The sequence below is a fragment of the Chiloscyllium punctatum genome, chromosome 9, assembly GCF_047496795.1.
Source record: "Chiloscyllium punctatum isolate Juve2018m chromosome 9, sChiPun1.3, whole genome shotgun sequence".
NCBI classification, from domain to species: domain Eukaryota; kingdom Metazoa; phylum Chordata; class Chondrichthyes; order Orectolobiformes; family Hemiscylliidae; genus Chiloscyllium; species Chiloscyllium punctatum.
Window position 1 is genome coordinate 65,927,100 of NC_092747.1, and position 21,642 is coordinate 65,948,741.

At 37.4% G+C, this 21,642-nt stretch overlaps 1 protein-coding gene across 1 annotated transcript in view; it reads right to left on the reverse strand.

Annotated features, from left to right (window-relative positions):
- Positions 1-12,437: 12,437 nt before the first annotated feature.
- rab30 (RAB30, member RAS oncogene family) overlaps positions 12,438-21,642 on the reverse strand; it is a 97,072-nt gene continuing 87,867 nt past the window's right edge. Inside the window, exon 6 of the mRNA XM_072577689.1 lies at positions 12,438-19,784. Within this exon, the coding sequence (XP_072433790.1) occupies positions 19,534-19,784 (251 nt within the window). The 3' untranslated portion in view covers positions 12,438-19,533. The remainder of the gene's footprint in view (positions 19,785-21,642) is intronic.

Sequence of the window (21,642 nt, forward strand, 5' to 3'; positions counted from 1 at the left end):
TACAAAGATATGAGAACTGGTATGAGTGTCACATAATTGCCACTTAATTGGTAGTTTTATATCACAAAAAAGGAATTAAAGGTAGAACAATCTGGTATCAACTTTACAACACTTGAGGCTTAATAGTCAAGTACCTACCTTGCAAAGATGATCTTCAGTTCAAATTATAGCTCTTGCAGCTAATACACATCTTCATATTTTGGATAGAACAGGAAAAGAATTGTAGGACTGCAAGGAATGGATTACTTTTACAGAACTCCAACATGGATCTTTAAAATACAGTTGGTTTTACTGAAACACATCTTTCTTCAACACAAATTGGCTTTAGTGTGATTGAAGAATTTAGACCATTAGCTGTAGAATATGAACTTTCCTTCCTGGTATTGGTTGTAACGTGATTCCAGCTCCATTTGGTGAAATGGTGTGGCTGTTGCACAATTTTCTTATAATGCAAGATCACACAAGAACAGAACTATCGTGTTCTAATGAAGGGAAAATATGAGAGACCACCCGGGACCTCCTGCTTCCAAGACAGGTGCCTTAACCAACTAAGCCACCGTGCTGCCAAACTCCTGTATGGACAATACAGGCTCAATGGCCATCACCAATGTTGTAATCTTAGACCATAAAACAAAGGATCAGAAGCAGGCCATTCAACCTATCAAGTTTGCTCTGCAATTCAGTGAGATCATGATTAACCTGATAACCCTCAACTTCACTCTTCTGATAACCTTTACCTAATAACCCTTGATTCTTATACTGATTAAAAACTTGGCTGTTTCAACCTTGAGTATATTTAATGACCCAGCCTTAGCAGCCCTCTACAGAATTTCACAAATTCACTATCTTCAGGAATAAGTTCCTCCTCACTACTGTCTTACGTGTCACTACTAATTTTGAAATCATGCTCTCTTGTCCTAGGTATTGCCACTAGGAGAAACAATCTCGGCTTCTAGCCTGTCAATCCCTTCAGAATCTGGTGCGTGTCAACAAGGTTGTCTGCCACTTTTGTAAATTCCAGTAAGTACTGGCCCAACTTACTTAACCTCTCCTCATAAAGTGTTCTGTCCATACTTCGTATCAGCCTTGAGAATCTTCCTTGGAAAATTCTATTCTTTGATATGGTTCGCGATATTCCATCTGTAGTCTGACGCGTACCTTGTATGACATTCCATTTACCTTTCCTATTACCTGCTGAATTTAGATGCTAACCTTTTGTGATTTCATGCACAAATCTCTGTGCTGTAGCTTTTTGCAGTCTTTCTCTATTTAAATAATATTCAATCCCTCTTCTTCCTGAAACGTTATTGCATATTATATTCCATGTACCAAGTTTTTGCCCACACACTTAACCTACAGATACTTCATGTCAGCCTCACCAATTTCCTTTCCACTTGTTTTCATGACATCTGCAAACTTAATTATAGTACTTTCAATTTCCTCAAGTCACGATTTATTGTAAATAATTGTGACCCTGCCTTGATCCCCATAACATTCAACAAGTTACAGGTTGCCATCCTGAAAATGCCCCATTTATCCCTTATTTACAGGCAGCACAGTGGCTCTGTGGTTAGCACTGATGCCTCACAGTGCCAGAGACTCAGACTTGATTCTAACCTCAGGCGACCATCTGTGTGGAGTCTACACATTCTCCCTACGTCTGCATGGCTTTCCTCTGGGTGCTTCATTTTTCTCCCACAGTCCAAACGTACATTCCGACAAAGAGCTTATGCTCAAAATGTCGATTCACCTGCTCCTTGGATGCGACAATCTTGTGCTTTTCCAGTACCACACGTTTTGACTCTGATCTCCAGCATCTGCAATCGTCACTTTCTCCCAGTCCAAAGATACACAGGTTGGGTGGATTCGCTATGCTAAATTGCCCATAGTGTCCAGACATATGTAGGTTTGGCAGAATACCTATGTGAAATGTAGGGTGACAGGCATAGGATTGGGTGGGTGGATGGATCTGAATGGGTCACCCTTCAGAGGAGTGGAAGGGACTTGATGAGCCGAATGACTAGTTCCACAATGTAGGGATTCTGTGATTCTATCCCAACTGTTTTCCATAAATTAGACAATCCTCTATTCATGCTAATAGAGAGACATAGAGATATACAGCATGGAAACAGACCTTTCGGTCCAACCCATCCATGCCAACCAGATATCCCAACCCACTCTAGACCCACCTGCCAGCACCCGGCCCATATCCCTCCAAACCTTTCCTATTCATATACCCACCCAAATGCCTCTTAAATGTTGCAATTGTACCAGCCTCCATCACATCATCTGGCAGCTCATTCCATACACGTACCACCCTCTGTGTGAAAAGGTTGCCCCTTAGGTCTCTTTTATATCTTTCCCCTCTCACCCTAAACCTATGCCCTCTAGTTCTGACTCCCCAAACCAAGGGAAAAGACTTTGTCTATTTATCCTATCCATGCCCCTCATAATTTGTAAACCTCTATCAGGTCACCCCTCAACCTCTGACGCTCCAGGGAAAACAGCCCCAGCCTGTTCAGCCTCTCCCTGTAGCTCAGATCCTCCAACCCTGGCAACATCCTTGTAAATCTTTTCTGAACCCCTTCAAGTTTCACAACATCTTTCTGATAGGAAGGAGACCAGAATTGCACGCAATATTCCAACAGTGGCCTAACCAATAACTTGTACAGCCGCAACATGACCTCCCAACTCCTGTACTCAATACTCTGACCAATAAAGGAAAGCATACCAAACTCCTCCTTCACTATCTTATCTACCTGCGACTCCACTTTCAAGGAGATATGAACCTGCACTCCAAGGTCTCTTTGTTCAGCAACACTCCCTAGGACCTTACCATTAAGTGTATAAGTCCTGCTACGGTTTGCTTTCCCAAAATGCAGCACCTCGCATTTATCTGAATTAAACTCCATCTGCCAATTCTCAGCCTATTGGCCCATCTGGTCAAGATCCTGTTGTAATCGGAGGTAACCCTCTTCACTGTCCACTACACCTCCAATTTTGGTATCATCTGCAAACTTACTAACTGTACCTCTTATGCTTGCATCCAAATCATTTACATAAATGACAAAATGTAAAGGGCCCAGCACTGATCCTTGTGGCACTCCAGTGGTCACAGGCCTCCAGTCTGAAAAACAACCCTCCACCACCACCACCCTCTGTCTTCTACCTTTGAGCCAGTTCTGTATCCAAATGGCTAGTTCTCCCTGTATTCCATGAGATCAAACCTTGCTAATCAGTCTCCCATGGGGAACCTTGGCAGAGCAGTAGATGTGATCTATATGGACTTCAGTAAGGCGTTCGACCTCATCAATCTTTGTTACTTCAAAAAACTCAATCAAGTTTGTGAGACATGATTTCCCACACACAAAGCCATGTTGACTATCCCAAATCAGTCCTTGTCTTTCCAAATACATGGACATCCTGTCTCTCAGGATTCCCTCCAAGAACATGCCCACCACCAATGTCAGGCTCACTGGTCTATAGCTCCCTGGCTTGTCTTTACCACCTTTCTTAAGTAGTGGCACCATGTTTCCCAACCTCCAGTCTTCCAGCATCTCACCTGCGACTATCGATGAACAAATATCTCAGCAAGAGGCCCAGCAATCACTTCTCTAGCTTCCCACAGAGTTCTCAGGTACACCTGATCAGGTCGTGGGGATTTATTCACCTTTAACCGTTTCAAGACATCCAGCAATTCCTCCTCTGTAATTTGGACATTTTGCAAGATGTCACTATCTATTTCCCTACAGTCTATATCTTCCATATCCTTTTCCACAGTAAATACTGATGGAAAATATTCATTTAGTATCTCCCCCATTTTCTGCAGCTCCACACAAAGGCCGCCTTGCTGATCTTTGAGGGGCCCTATTCTCTCCCTAGTTACCTTTTTGTCCTTAATGTATTTGTAAAACCCCTTTGGATTCTCCTTAATTCTATTTGCCAAAGCTATCTCATGTCCCCGTTTTGCCCTCCTGATTTCCCTCTTTAGTATACTCCTACTTTCTTTATACTCTAAGGATTCACTCGATCTATCCTGTCTGTACCTGACATATGCTTCCTTCGTTTTCTTAACCAAACCCTCAATTTCTTTAGTCATCCAGCATTCCCTATACCTACCAGCCTTCCCTTTCACCCTGACAGGAATATACTTTCCCTGGATTCTTGTTATCTCATTTCTGAAGGCATCCCATTTTTCAGCTGTCTCTTTACCTGCGAACATCTGTCTCCAATCAGCTTTTGAAAGTCCTTGCCTAAAACCGTCAAAATTGGCCTTTCTCCAATTTAGACTCCAATTTAGAACTTCAACGTTTAGATCTGGTCTATCCTTTTACATCACTATTTTAAAACGAATAGAATTATGGTCACACGCCCTAAAGTGCTGCCCCACTGACACCTCAGTCACCTGCCCTGCCTTATTTCCCAAAAGTAGGTCAGGGTTTGTATCTTCTTTAGTAGGTACATCTATATACTGAATCAGAAAATTGTCTTGTACGCAGTTAAGAAATTCCTCTCCTTCTAAACCTTTAACACTATATGGCAGTCCCAGTCGATGTTTGGAAAGTTAAAATCCCCTACCATAACTACTCTATTATTCTTAGAGATAGCTGAGATCTCCTTACAAGTTTGTTTCTCAATTTCCCTCTGACTATTGGGGGGTCTATAATACAATCCCAATAAGGTGATCATCCCTTTCTATTTCTCAGTTCCCCACCAAAATAACTTCCCTGGATGTATTTCCAGGCATATCCTCCCTTAGCATAGCTGTAATGCTATCCCTGATCAAAAATGCCACTCCCCCTCCTCTTTTGACTCCCTTTCTATCCTTCCTGTAGCATTTGTATCCTGAAACATTCAGCTGCCAATCCTGCCCATTCCTGAGCCATGTTTCTGTAATTGCTATGATATCCCTGTCCCATGTTCCTAACCATGCCCTGAGTTCATCTGCCTTCCCTGTTAGGCCCCTTGCATTGAAATAAATGCAGTTTAATTTATTAGTCCTACCTTGTCCCTGCCTGCCCTGACTGTTTGACTCAGGTCTGTTCTCAGCTGTACCCCTCTCAGATCGATCTCTTTCCTCACTATCTCCCTGGGTCCCACCCCCCAAACTTACTAGTTTAAATTCTCCCAAGCAGTTCTAGCAAATTTCCCTGCCAGTATATTAGTCCCCTTCCAATTTAAGTGCAATCTGTCCTTCTTGTACAGGTCACTTCTACCCCAAAAGAGATTCCAATGATCCAAAAATGTGAATCCTTCTCCCATACACCAGCTCCTCAGCCATGCATTCATCTGCTCTATCCTCCTATTCCTGCCCTCACTAGCTCGTAGCACTGGAAGTAATCCAGATATTGCTACCCTTGAGGACCTCTTTTTTAAAATTCTACCTAACTCTCTGTAATCTCCCTTCAGAGTCTCAACCTTTTCCCTTCCACTGTCGTTGGTTCCAATGTGGAACATGACCTCCTGCTGGCCCCTGTCCCCCGTGAGAACATTCTGCACTCTCTGAGACATCCTTGATCTTGGCAACAGGGAAACAACACACCATTCTGCTTTTTCTCTGCTGGTCTGTCTGTACCTCTGACTACAGAATCCCCTAACACAATTGTTCTCTTGGAAACTGACTTACCCCTCGTTGCATTAGAGCCAGTCTCAATACCAGAAACTTGGCTGTTCGTGCTATGTTCCCCTGAGAATCCATCACTCCCTACATTTTCCAAAACAGCATAACTGTTTGAAATGGGTATATCCACAAAAGACTCCTGCTCTAGCTGCCTACCTCTTACCCTTCCTGGAGTTAACCCATCTCTGTGACTCTGACTTTCTCCCCTTTCTATAACTACCATCCATCACATACTGTTGCTGTTGCAAATTCCTCATCGCTTCTATTTGTCTCTCCAACAGATCCACTCGATCTGATAAGATTCGCATCCAACAGCATTTATGGCAGATATAATCCACAGTAACCCTTAAACTCTCTTTAAACTCCCATATCTGACAAGAAGTACATATCACTGCAAAGCCATTTTTGCTCCTTCACAATCTACAGACCCAGAAAATAACACCGTCTTATTCCTCTACAAACACTGCCCCAGGTTAAATTAATAGCTATGGCTTATATTTTAAGTTTAATCAAGAGACTTCTCTCCAAAAACATTATAATCGAGAAAGAATCCACTGTACCCACTACTGCAGCCTTTCTATTGGACAGACTTGTTCTAAATATATTAAATCCACTGCTTCCCCTTTATCTCTCCTGCTTGTTACCACCTTAAAGAATCCCAATAAATTTGTCATACATGATTTCCCCCTCATTCAGCCATATCGACTCTGCTATTACATCCTTTTTAAACAGACTGGATCATTTAATTTCCCAATAAAAGACATGAAGTTCCCCTCGCTACCTGTTTTATGACTCCATTTTCAAAATAAACATGTTACTTTGGCAGTTTTTCAATCGGATTCCTGGAAGATTACTATCAGTGCAACAACTATCGCTGCAGCTACTTCCTTCAATAACCTAGGATGCATCCCATTATAGAGTTATAGAGATGTACAGCATGGAAACAGATCTTTTCGTCCAACTCATCTATGCTAACCTAATCTAGTCCCATTTGCCAGCACTTAGCCCACATCCCTGTAAGTCTTTCCTATTCGTATACCCATCTAGATGCCTTAAATATCATAATTGTGCCAGCCTCCACCACTTATTCTGGCAATTCACTCCTTACACACCACCCTCTGCATGAAAAAAAGAGGTTGTCCGCTAGGTCCCTTTTATTTTATTTTCTCTTCTCACCCTAAATCTATGCCTTCTAGTTCTGGGCTCCCCCATCCCAGGTAAAATACCTGGTCTATTTACCCTATCCATGCCCCTCAAGGTCCAGGGACCCAATTTTCAGTTTTATTGGTCTCTTTAGAACTTTTCCTCTATTGATAATTGTTAGATTTATTTATTACATCTCTTCTTTTTGCCCCTTAATTATTTAGTAATTTCCTTGGAAGATTTGGTTTTACTCTATAATCACTTATTAAAACCTCCTTTTTACACATTTCCAGAGCTAACTAGCCTGATCCCTGTTTGGATGTAGAACATTACTCTGTGCTTGCTGATAAATTGGCTCCAGGTCTGAAAATCTCTCAGTTCAATAGAACTTATTCTTGTTTCAAAATCCCTTTCACATCCACTATGTCTGTAACCTTCTATGATCCTCCACGACTTTGGCATTCCTACAGTTCTAGCTTCTTGCACCTGCCCCATGTTCATTGCCCCATTACTGGTAGCCAATACTCCACTTGCCAAGGCTGTAAGGTTTGAAATTCCTATCTTTTGTGTTTACTGCTCTCTTCCTTCAAGACATTCCCTTAAACTTTATTTTTTGACCATATAAACTGCCTTGTATCACCTTTTGCAGATTGGTGTCACATTTTGTCTAATTATTTCCTATCATAATAAGCACTTCAAACCTTTATGCTTTAGGAGCTATACAAATGAAAATTGGCTGCGTCGTGTACTTAGTCCAAAAACTGAAAGAAAGGGATTCCTAATTAAACATGAGGAGCACAGTGTACTTGGGATGGACATGAAATTTATAAAACAAGTTGTGTGTCTGAATTTCTGAGCTTTCTAATTGCATCTGTATGTAATCATAGAGTTTTATTTTTAAAAACATGGGGGAAGCAAGGATTTTCAATCAATGTGATTTTTTTTTGCCAGCATAAACTGGACACGAGTGTATCAAGTTGTGGCTTCTATTCAGCCGTTTAATCTGGTCTCTATTTGGAATATGAGAATCTCCAACTGGCCTTTAATGCTTGTACAAATTATTAGAGGAAATTTCTGTTCTGATTTTCTACTGTCATAGGAACAACGATCTGTATTTGGAATACTATTTTCTAATAACCCTCTGGTTCTTCTCCAAGAATCCAGTGATTATCAACAGGCTATTTATCAGAACCACCAGCCACAACTATTTTTTTTTTCTTTCCTCCATGCCATAATACACCAACTCCATATCGAAAGTCTATCAATTAACTCACTATTGGCCAATTATCAAATAAAGAAAGCGTAAATCCCATAACAGACAAACAGTGTTATTTGAAATTTGATAAGTCACTAGGATTGGATGATATGTACTTATGCAGGGAGGAAATGGAGGATTCTCTTATCATCTCTCAAATCCTCACCTGAATGTAGGGATAGCATCAGAGGACTAAATAATTTCTAAAGCTTTTGTTTAAAAATGGAGCAACCAATTTATTCTAGGTCATTATTGGAATCAATGCAGAGAGACAAGATGATCAGTCACTAGAAAGGCATGGATTATCCAAGTACAGTTAGCATACAGAGTTTTTAAAGTGAAGATGGTGTCTAACCTGATTGAATCTTTGAGAATGTAGCCAGAAGGATTCATGTGGGTTGTGCAGTTAATGTAATCCAATGGATTTTGACAAGGTCCCACATGACAGATGATCTTAAAATCCAGGGGAATAAAGCAAGCTGGATATAGAATTGGCTTAAGTGTCAGAGAACAAAGGGCAATGGTTCACAGAATTGTTATGGTGCAGAAGGCTTAAGAATTAGTGCCATTCTACCATCATCCCACTCTTTTCACATAACAATCATCCAACACCCTCGAACCAATTGTTCTTGCCTCTTTCACACTTCCAGGCAGTGTAAAAACACTTTCTCCTAATAATGCATTTACTTTTGCAAATCAGTTTAAATCCAAGCCCTCTTAACCTTTTTGTTTTTTTAAGGAGCATGAACTGTTTCTTCTGGTCTACTATATTCAGCCCACTCATAATTTTTAAAATTTTAAATCAAGTGTCCTTTTGCCCTTCTCTCCAAGAAAAGCAGTTTCTTCTACTCCAATCTATCTTTATTTACTCAGATTTCTCACCCCGGAATCAATCTCAGCAGCCTCTTCTGCACTCTCTCCAACATGTTCACATTTTTCCTAAACGTGTCACCCAGATCGGACCATTATACTCGAGCTGAAGTTTTAAGTATCTTAGAGGTTCAAATAACCTCCTACTAATATTACTCTCTGCTAATATTAGCAAAGCCTGGGATACTGTATCCTAATTAGCTATGCTGTCCATCTGTCCTGTTATCTTTAAAAACTTATACACTGATGCACTCATGTATCCCTCCTCCTTCAAAAGTACTACACTTTATACACTTAAACAATGATTCTTATACCAAGGCATCACATCACACTCCTCCATATTGAACTTCCTCTGTCACCTTTTCATCTCATTCTACTAACTTGGCGGGTTAGTTCTTTCAATTAAAAGAAGGTTAGTGAGGGAAATGTCATTGGTGGGAGTAAACTTTGGCCCCTAAAAAGCTGCCTCACTTTGACAATTCAGGACAATAAGGAAGTAATGGAGGCATGTATGTCAGACACTACAACTGTCATTGAATCACACAGCACAGAAACAGATCTTTTGGTCCAACTAGTCCATACCGAACATAATCCCAAACCAAACTAGTCCCACCTGCCTGCTCATGGCCCACATCCCTCCAAGTGTTTCCTATTCATGTATCCATCCAAATGCCTTTTAAATGTTGTAATTGTACCCACATGCAGCACTGCCTCAAGAAATTAATTCCACATGCGAACCACCCTCTGTACAAAAAAATTGCCTCATGTCTTCTTTAAATCTCTCTCCTCTCACCTTAAAAATGCATCCCCTAATCTCGACATTCCCCATCTTAGGGAAATGACATCAACCATCAATATTCTCTATTATTTTATAAACTTCCATCATGGGTGATTTTAATCTACATATTGACTGGAAAAGTCAGATGGGTGAGGATAACATAGAAGACAAACTGTTGCTTGGAGCAGTGCATTGCAGAGACAAACCAGGAACTCACTATTTTACATCAAGTAATATGGAATAATACAGGATTACTAAGAGATCTCTTAAGTGAGGATCCTCTGGGCATAGCAGTCCCAACATGGTAGAACTTAAAACACAGTTGAGGGCAAGCAATTTGTGTATCAAACAAGTATCCTCAACTTAAGGGGAATTATAGAGGTACGAAAAAAGTTGTTTAAAACCAGCTGGAAAAATACAAGGGGATTATCGGTACATGAGCAGTGGCAGATGTTTGAGCATATATTTCAAAACACTCAGATAAAATTTATTTTGAACTAAAAGGGCTCCATGAGAAGAATGAGCCACCCAGGGTAAACGAAGCGGAATAAAAATAGCTGTTTAATCAAAAATGAAGGTACACAAAACAGCAACAACTCGTGGTAGGCTAGAGGATTGGGATTTGTTTTAAAACTAGCAGTGGATGACTCAAAACCTAAAAAGGGAGACAATTGATTATATAAGTAAATTAAAATGTAAAACTAACACTAAGGCTATATAGAAAGTAGCTTCAGTGTGAGAATTTTGGAGGATGCAACAGGGGAAATAATAATGGGGAACAGAGAAATGGCAGATTATTTAAACCTTTGCATCAATCTTCATATTAAACATTCCAAAGATAATACAGAACCAAGGTGCTAATTGGAGGGAAGATCTTGTAACAATCTCTGTTGAGAAACCAAGTATTTGACAACGAATGGGACTAAAAACAGATAAGTCACAGGGTCTATATCCAAGGATTTTAAAGGAAGTGTTTGTAGAGATAGTCAAGTCATGAGTGAAATATTCCAGAAATCACTGGATTCAGAGAGAGTTCCATCAGACTGAAAACATCTCTAATGTGTTGTATCGGATTATGAAAGCAGACAGAAAGCTAGAAACTAGAGGCCAGTTAGATGAAACATTGTCTTGGGAAAATGCTATAGTGTTAAAAATAACTATCATTTAAGAGAGTGGAAAATTGGTTCTTGAGTTTTTGTCCAGAGTTGCTGAAGTATTGATACTATGGAGTTGGACTGGATTTTCCTAGTGATTGATGGCTCACTACGGTCTAGTTTTGCAAATAGAAATAAATGCCAAAGGATGACCAGTAACTATATAAACACAACTTAATATTATTATTTAGCACTTTTCACATAATGAAACATCCCAAGGAGTTTCACAGAAGCATTAGAAAATAAAGTATAACACCAAGCCACACAAAAACAAAATTGGATCAGGTGACCAAATTCTTAGTTCTGACAAAAGTCACTGAACTCGGAATGTTAATCATTTTCTCTCTGCTGATACTGCCAAATCTACTGAGTTTCTCCAGCACACGTTTTGTTCTTGGTTAAACAGTAAGATTTTAAGGAATGTCTTTACAAAAAGGAAGAAGTGACAGACGTAGGGCAGAGAATGTTAGATCGTAGGGTGGACAACTGAAAAGAACAGCCACCATTGATGAAGCAATATTGATGAAGCAGCTAGAATTGAAACAACACCTTGCAAGTTTGAATCTTGTGGAGTTTTAAGTAAAATAAAGGAGCAAAGGTGTTGGAGGAGTTTGAAACAAGAAATGATAACTTTTAAATTAAAGGTATTGCTTGACCTAGAACCAATGTATGTAAGTGAGCGTGGCATGATAGGGGCAAGAGGGCTTGCTGAGAGTTAGGACACAGATTTTAGAATGATCTCAAATAATGGAGGGTTGAATTTTAAAAAACAACTAGGGGGCACATGAGAGTAATTAAATAGCAGCAACAATTGCATGAAAGAAAGTAAGTATCAGCAGCTAATAAGCAGAGACTGGAGCAAATTCAGACAATGTAGAAGAGGAGGCAGTAGGCTGGTTTAGTGATGAGAAGGGGATAATGCTTTTAAAAGGGAGGAAAAAGATGGAAGAGTCATAGTAATTTTGGTATTAGTTTTTAAATTTAAAAAGGAATCATACTCTTAGCTATTTTTGTGTAATTTTCCCTGGCACTCTGCTTAAAGAAAATCACCAATCATACCACTGGTAGAGTAACATCATTGAACAACAAAGATAAAGGAGGTTTAATCAAACATTTGTCAATATGATCAGCAACTCACTGTGGAACATTTACTTTCCAAGTGTACAGCCAGACCCAATAATTATCCGAAATAAAAAAACCGAAAGAACTGCAGATGCCATAAAATCAGAAACAAAAGCAGAAATTGCTGGAAAATGCTCAGCAAGTCTGGCAGCATCTATGAAGAGAAATCAGGGTTAACGTTTCAGGTCCAGATTCTGAGAAAGGGTCACTGGACCTGAAACGTTAACCCTGATTTCTCTCCACAGATGCTGCCAGACTTGCTGATCTTTTCCAGCAATTTGTTTTTAATGACTAATTATCTTAGTGAGCCATGAAGAGCTTTAAACCGTTCTCCATCAAAAGACAAATCTTCCATGTGTATTTTTTCTTAAGTACTTAAATTATGCCTAAACTCATAATGCCTAAAATGCAAAGTTTTGATGCTTGTATATTGTAAATAGGTCTTCAATTTCAATAGACGCAATTAAAACTTGTGAAAAAAAAGACAACACCAAGTGTGGCAAAAACATTCATTTGTTCAGTTTTGTTTAACAAAGTAAACATTGTTCAAATTAATTATTACAAACTATTACTACGAACATACTGGCAGTTCTTTTATTCCAAATAACAGCACCAATAAGTACACAAGTGAAAGACATTTATGTATTTCTTAGATTACATCTATTTACTGTCTGGAATTATTACAATACAATAATGTATAGTGATCATTGTACTGATCTACAAGTCTGTGCATACACCACTCTCAGCACTGCATTTAAAGTTTTGTTGTTGTTTCTGCACTCTTACCTTCAGTGCCATATCAAGAACATTGTTGTGTCAGTGCCAAAAGTAGAAACCAGAAAGTGTCATATAACTCGGCTGAAAAATTGTTCCTTCTATTAAAAAAGCAGGAGACCAACATTTTTGGAATGCCCCATGAGTTTTTAAGTCTTGGTGGGAAATTCATCAGCAATACATCTCACTAGAAAAATTACAGCCTTTTATGTATTTGACCACATATGTTTGGAGCTTTGCCATCTCTTCACAAGTAAACAATGTGACTGGATGCACCCAATTTGCTCTGCACATTAACAGCATTGACTGATATACAAATTTGTACTGTTGATGTTGTGTGAAAGATCTTGTTGCATGATAATATTGCTGCATGCAGGCAGCATCATAAAATATTATGCATCCTACCTTCCAGTTAAAAAATCAGCAGCGACACCTTCATTCACAGTTGTTTGTGAGATATCAAAAGTTATGTTTTTTTTTAAATTCCATCTTTTCCTGGAAGCTGAACAAGATAATTAGAGTTTGAACAGCTTGATACTGGTTTTTAAGATAATCTGACAAAAAGGAATGCAACCCTAAGTTATAGTGGACAGCAGCATTTCAATATTAGGCTCAGCATTTCTCATATTTAGCTGGTAGGGGGCAGTGGACAGTAATGAGAAGGAAACCAAGTGTCTGATAATTAACTGATTATTTTTTTTGAATCAATATAAAAGCATTTTTTTTAAATGGATAAGTTATTTAACATGTTTATATATTCTTTTAAAATTTAAGCGCCATTGAAAAAAACAATGAGTTCTAATACAAAATAATTTCACCAGAATATTAGCACAACATTCAGATACAGTTGTCAGGTATAGTCTAGCTAACTCAGTTTTTCATTTGTCCAGTAAAGAACTAGTTTAAGTTATATACAACTTTGCCCTATATAATTAACATGATATCTAAAACAAATAATGACATGGCTATATTTTTCTATGGACAAAACACCTTGTGCAGTTTTTTGCTGGTGAGCAAAACAAAAAAAAGTTAGATAATACCAAATAAATAGTCAACAATGAAATGGTTCAAGAAAAAGAAAAGACTAAATTTTCCCCACTTTAGGGGTAGATAACAAATTTGACATCCTATTTTGTGATACTTATAAGCGTAAACATATGAAATCAGAAGAGATTCAGGGAAAAAGGAAAACAAACAAGAACACTATGCATTTTTTTAAAAAAATGTCCCATCTGGCAGCCTGACAGGAAATGGAGGTAGAACGGAAAAAGGTTAGGACTTGATTGGGGAAGGTGAAAGTAAAGAAATTCCAGAAAATTAGTCTTTAAATTCTCTTCTGACCTCAAAATATTGTCTACAGAATAAAATTGACAAAAAAACTTTTAAAATTGCAAACTATTTAATTGAAATCACTAATGATAAATACAGAATTCATTCCTCACTAATGTTATATTAGTTTGCAATTGCTGGACAAAAGTAAAAACTATTAGAACAGAAGCGATTTCTACATTCCAACATGCAAACTACCCCAATTTAATATTGAAAAGCAATGTTACTTGTAATTCAGTAATACTGTATGCAAACTATACCAGAGTATGACAGAGAAAAATCATTTAGGAAATTAAACTTTAATTAATGGCAATGATTTAAAAAGATCAATATCATTGGGAAAGTTGTGTGTCAAACTGTTTGTTACAGATATTAGAAAGAGTTCTACCATTACATTGTTAAAATATAATCTACCAACGCTCACATTTGTCTGAAAATGTTCAGCCACACCTCACAGGGGTTTGACAGTATATGAAGAAACAAGCACAGCATTTGCATGTTTATACAAAAATATTTGTTTTTCCCTACAATAACCATGGGCATACTCATCCAAAACACATTTTTGGATGACTAAAATCATCTTGAATCAATGGCAAGCTCTCTCAAGCTATGTAAGATTTCACGTCAATCATTTGGTGTTGAAAAGAAAATCACAATATGACTAAGAATTTTAGAGCTCATCATACATAAATATTATTTTGAGGATAACAGGATTAACTAATTCACTGTGCTCTCCATTGTGTTTAGTCCTCAGGGGATTGGGGGAGATTTCCTATGAGGAACAATATTGTTAACCTAATAATAAAAAAAATTCTTTACACATTGCATACAAATGAAATTTTATTCCATGCTCTATGACACAATGAGATCCACATCTCAGCTGCATATTGAGGTGGTAGAATGCAAAATTCCAGCATCATGAGCAATTTGGAGCAAGTCAATCCTGGAACATTCTCACATAACCTTCATGACCTGTTATCTATTAGCACTGGGAAATTTCCCTCAAAACAATTATTTTCTTTTGAGCAAAATTAGTGCCAGTGAAAAACTAAACTAAGGGAGGAAAGAAATGCAGTGCTGAAGCTCAGGACTTTTTCTTTTAGTTAAAATATTAGACTTAATAGTCAAAAGTACAGACATTTAGTAATCTGTCTGTTCTACCAGCCAGAACACTTTTTTTCATTGTATAAAAGGATCAAAATTCAATTCATTTGCAACTCTCAATTCATTATAATGAGAATCTGAGAATCAAAACTACCTTCAAGTCTTGAATGATAAGTACATTTTAAAAGTACATTTTAAGAACAATACTCCTTTTGAAGGAAAAAAAATTTCTGAATAGAGTCATTTATTCCCAAACAAATCAGTATCTAGAAACACATAGTAAATATAACACAAGACAGGGCAATCAGCACAACCAGTTTGTCACTATTTTTTCCTTAACTGGCAAATAGTTCAAATCCCATTTACCATTCTGTTTTCAAGTTCCTTGGACACCTTTATCAAATGCTCATCTCCCTTTCTAACAGTTTCTGCCTCTAATCCTCAAAGAGTCTCTCAACTCTTCACATGAAGTAGTTTCTTTTGTCTTCAATCACTTGTATTTAATCTTATATTTATGGCCCCTGTACTATATTGAGTTACTAAAGAGACTTTTTATCTAACCTACCCCATCTTGCATAAATTAGAATATCTCAAACATGGAACTATTACAACAGGCAACATTTGCTCTTTGAGAACAATAATATCAACTCTACATCACCAATAGTACTAAATGCAATGATTAAAAAATACATTTAAAAAATACCAAAAGTTACATTGGAAATTGACATTCAGGCTGTTATTTACAGAAAACCATTAAGGATGGTTCTTAATGAGAAAATTGAAAAGGGATCATTTTACTCTTTAATAGACAAATATCTTTTATATGAAAATGGATTTAAGCTGTGTTCCAAAAAGAAACTTATTCATAGAATACATATTTGCAGTTTTAAAATATATACACACACACACTTATAGTAGAATGATGGTATTCACTTCAACTAATTTCAGCTCAGAAAAGCAAATCAATTGCAATCAGAAATCTGTAATGAGTTCAAGTACTTGGCCTGCACATTGCTCAAATATCACAACAGTGACAGTCTAAAAATAAAGCACTATTTTCAACACCAATATTAATACAGGTAAAAACTGCAGTTCATTTCAAAGTACAATTTCAGAAAATTACCACAGCAATCACTTCAGAGGAAGAAATAAAATGAACACTGCTGGAAAAGCTCAGTTGAATCCAGTATAACTCTTCCAGTTCTGAAGACGTCATATTGCACTTGAAATGTTAGCTGTTTCCCTCTCCACAGATGCTGCCAGACCTGCTGAGTTTCTTCAGCATTTGGTGTTGATTTCAGATGTCCAGCACCTCCAGCATTTTGCTTTTATCAGATAAACAGATGTTAGTTTAAATAATACTTTGGTAAAGCAACACAAGGTGGCAAATGGCTTAATCTTGCTATTAGGTCCCATATTCTGTGTTCTGGCTGCTAATATTTTTGCAAGGAATCAAAGTAGGTCTGGATTCATTAGTTTCCTCATTACTGTCTTCTGCCAAGCTACCACTGCAGCTGTGTTACACACATTGCAAAAGTGCTGTTTACTTTTTTAAAAAAAATCCCTTCATCATATATTACAGATGTCAAATATAATAAAACATTTTAACTTTGAATGGTATTTTGTGATGGTTTATCACCTAGTTAATTAGTTTATTTTTACATTTAAAAGCCCAAAAAGGTTCTGTGGAAAGTCCTGAATGACAGTATCCTATTCAACTTGCAGTGTAGAAGACAGAATGTAAAAAGGAATATAGCTTCTGCCATCAGCACAACTGAGAATACTTCATAATTGTCTACACCACAGCAAGTAAAAAAGATCAGTGTTTGTGAGTAAACTGCTAACATATTAACAACCACATGAGGCTGTTATGCCTCAATGTAAAGTGCAATGATATCAAAACAAGTGTTGAGGGACAAATGTCACTGCTGCTGTTATAACATTGGCAGAAATTGGTGCACAGTGATTACAAAAGTTGTGCTTTGTTTTGTAATGGTCTCCTAATTTCAAATGTATTATATTAAATAAAAACTTTTTTAAAAAATCAAATGCCTACCATGATATGGGAAAGTAGTTTCATTAGAAGAGCAAAGAGAGATTGGTACAAATCATGTTACAGGCTTGTAGAATAGATTGCAAACAGTTTTGTAATTAATAACCATATACTTGAACCACTATAATTAGTATATGATTTTCCATAACTGTCTTGGTATTACAATTCTGAGTTTACTAAAAATACACATTTTACTGAAGCTTTACATGTTGCATTAATCAGGACAATTTGCAAGCAACTCCAATGTAAAGGGATGATTTGGGGATGTTAGTGTTGGACTGGGGTGGATAAAGTTAGAAATCACAACATCAGGTTATAGTCCAACAGGTTTATTTGGAAGCACTGGCATTTGGAGCATTGGTTACCTGATGAAGGAGCAGTGCTCTGAAAGCTAGTGCTTCCAAATAAACTTGTTGAACTATAACCTGGTGTTGTGTGATTTTTAACAATGTAGAGGGAAAACATTTTTATAGCTTGCATACGAAAGATGACTTTCCATTTACATTGGCATATTTTCCAAATTGTTCTAATGAGTGCAACACAAAAGCATCAGCAATACATGTCTTTTTTCAGTATTCCACCTGATGGAGAGATGTAAATATATTAAAATAAGCAAAACATGTGAATTTACCAACATGACCAACCAATTATGGGTACAAAAAAAGCAATTGCACTACTCAAGTTGGTCCATTCTCTTTACTAAATGGGTAACTTGCTAACATGATAAAATGTAATAGAAATGCCTCAAATAGTTCAATCATTTAGAATCCTACTTTGACTAGGATATAAAAAGCCAAGCATAACAGATGAGTTTCCATGGTAACATTTTAAACAATGGTTCAGCATGTCAGTAATGTTAGTGTAATTCATAAATCCATTAGGACTTTTGGTTGAACTGGTGTCAGTAATTCAGTGGTGTAATTCATTTCTGGTGCTTTTCCTGTATTTTCAATGTTTGACAGTTAATACATTTAAAAATGTTTGAGGTAATTAACATTACAAAATAATTTCCACTCAGGAAAAAATATGGTGGTCCAGTGCTTTCCTCTAACCAAATTCCCACAAAACATTACATTCCATACATTACAAGTGTGTTAATATTCACATTTAGACCCATGACCAGTACGTAAATGCTGTTACGATGGCTTATCCAATTTATACAAACAAGGAAAAGTACAGATTTAATGCTTAGTCTGTACTGAGTTAGTCAGCCTCAAGAAGGTGACCCCCAACATTGGGTAAGACATAAACTATTTGTTCCTTCTCTTAGTCACTCTCTAGGATTGCTTCTGACAATCTTTGTGGATATATGAATGTCAGAGAAATAAGGGTGTCATCACACTTTAAACCACAAATCCTGAAAAAAAATAAGATATTGATAGTTCATAATCCCCTTTGGGCAAGAGAACATTTCTTTTGAGAGAATGTTCCATCAGTGAGAATGTTTCTCAGGATAAATCACTACTTATAGAAAAGATGTGGAACAGTTCAGAAAGAATAACCAAATATAGGGAAGATTTCTATGTATAAAAAAGTCAAAATAATTCATTAAATAAAATGCTTTTTATCAAGTTAGGATTCTGCTTCATAACACAGACTACATCTTCCCTGATGTCTTGAAGCAAAGGTTTACAGAAGCAGGCCTAAAGCTTAAGCTGAAATCAGAACTAAATGGTCACTGTACCATAAAATGAACCATGCAGTTCAATCAATAACTGATGTAAAATGAGGGAAAAACAAAGTGTGAGCCATTTGCATAAATTCTACACAATTCATGAAATGCATTGTGTGGGGCCTTTTAAAAGGGCTTAGGTGATCACATGCAGTGCTTATAAGAAAATGCACAAATTTCATAAATTCCAGTCACCTCTATTCTCAAATGTCAATTAAAAACTCATCTAGCACCAATATATTATCTGAAGCATGGGATCATCAAGACCAAATAGTTAAAACAAATCAAATACAGAATCTACATTTTGTTAACTTTTTTAGTAAACTATTAATACTACCTTCATCAATAAGCAGCAGCAAAATGACTAATTCCGTACATCAAATAAGCATTTGGCAAAGCTACCTCAAAACACAGCAAAGTTGGTGATGATAAATGTTTTCAATATTCTAGATATTGTAGTGTTACTTTTACTTAGATACTCTGGAGCATAAAAGCTTTCTACATTTGTATGTTTTATTTTAAATATCAACCTGCCATGCTGAAGCCCAGGAACCACCTTAACCTTTGGTCAATAAGGTAAGAATTGCAGGAATCTTCTTCTCCATCAGATTAGCTCTGCAAACCATCAGCTCTAGTTCATGGCTAATGTTCACATCAAATTAATTAAAATTGCAACAGTTCAAGTAGCTGATGCTTCTGCCTTCACCAGGCAAAGGAGATGCTACATTATTGACCAGCGTGTGCTGCTTTGCCTCTCCTATCAACTGACATGCAAGGTCAAGGAATAGTTTTTCAACATTGTCCGATTCTTTCGCTGATGTTTCCAAGTAATGCATATTCTGAGATTCTGAAAATTCTTCAGCCCTTTCTCTGGATACTTCTCGTTTCTCTGCTAAGTCAATCTTGTTGCCTGTGAAACAGGAAAGGGGTAGCGTTAGAACATAATGGCAAACATTTGTATCAGGACAAAGTCATAACATTTAGTTGAGGTCTTCTGATTTAGTCAATGGTCAGGTCCAAGGGGGTGCAAACTGAGTTAAGCTGGTAAGGAGACCAAAAGGGGAGGAGCACAGGACTGAGCCTCTGCAATTGTCCAATAGTTCTAAAGGTTCTTTCCGAGTTGTTCAGATGACAGTGCGATGTTAGGGTGGATGAGCAAACTGCCTATGGCACTGTGATACAGGAAATCATTCAAGAGAGGGAGCAGTTAGCAGTGGTGGGAGCTACTATAGTGATGCAGATTAACACTGTTCTCTGCAAAGAACAATACATATACTTGCAATACCTACCCTGTCTCAGTGGAGGATCTAATTGTCATGGTCCGTATAGGTACCAATGACATAGGTAGAACTGGCAGAGAGATTCTGCAGATAGGGAATGAGGAAGTAGGCACTGAACTAAAAAGCAAGATCTCAAAAGATAATAGTTCAGACATTACCTAAACCCTGTGCAAATTGGCATAGGATAAACAAATTTGGAGAGATGAATACATTGCTCAAAGACTGGTGGGGGGGTTGGGATTAGGTTCAGACATAAAAGTAGACAATTGATAGCACACATTAGGTGCATTAGTCAGGTGTAAACGTAGGGTAAAGGAATGGGTCTGGGTGAGTTACTCTTCAGAGGTTGGTGTGGACTTGTTGGGCTGAAGGGTCTGATTCAATACTGTAGGGAATCTAATCTGAGAACTAGTACAGTGATGTGGCTGCAGAGCGAAAAGGATTGTAAGGGTATTCGATGTTCAAGAGGAATAGGTAAAGATGGAAGGTTAATATTGTTAATCAATGGAGTAGTTAAAAATGAACTTGTTTCAAGAGACCAGATGTAGAATTAGTTTTGGTGGAGACTATGAATAATAGGAAAAAGCAAATCACTAGTTCGAATAGTCAACAAATCCCCTAACAGTAACCACCAATTTTATACACAAAGAAATAAGGTGGGCTTGTGATAAAAAGATGGAAATAGATCATGGATGATTTTAATCTACACATAAATGGAGGGAAAAAAGAAAATCAGACTGGAAATAGTAACCTGAAAGAGGAGTTCGTAGAATGCTTGTAAGATGGTTTCTTAGAGTAGCATGTTAATATAACCTGGTCTCTCGTCAATTTATGTGTGATGTAAAAAGACAGGATTAACTAATGACCTAGAGTAAAGACCACCCTAAATCACAACCACAATATGATTGAATGTTACAACGGGTTGAAAGGGAGAAGATTAGGTCCAAAACGAGCCTTTTAAACCTATGGGCACTAATGTCAGTATGAAAGCTGAGCAAGCTGAAGTGAACTGTCATACTAGAATAGGAGATAGATGAATACAGATGCAGTGGCAGACATTTCAGCAGTTTTTCACAACACTAAGACTAAGTGTATTCTTTCTATGAAGGAAAATGGTTAAAAAAGGACCCATAAGCAAAAGGGTTTAGGGAAAGTGTCAAACTTAAGGAAAGCAGCATAACTGCACAAAGATTAGTAGCAGGTCAAATGATTGATCAGAATGCGAAGAACAGCAAGAAGTGACTAAACAGCTAATCAGGAAAAAGAAATATAAAAAAGTGAATAGCAAGATTTTCTACAGTTACTTAAAAAGCAGCCACCTGGAGAGTTACAACAGAATCAATAATAGGATCAAAGTGAGGAAGTCAACAGAGTTGTTCAATATCTTGTAAAACATGTTTTTGGATATAAAGGCAATATTAAACATTTTAAGTAGAAATGTTAGACAAACCAGCTTTAAATCTTTGAATCTGAAGCAAATATTTAATC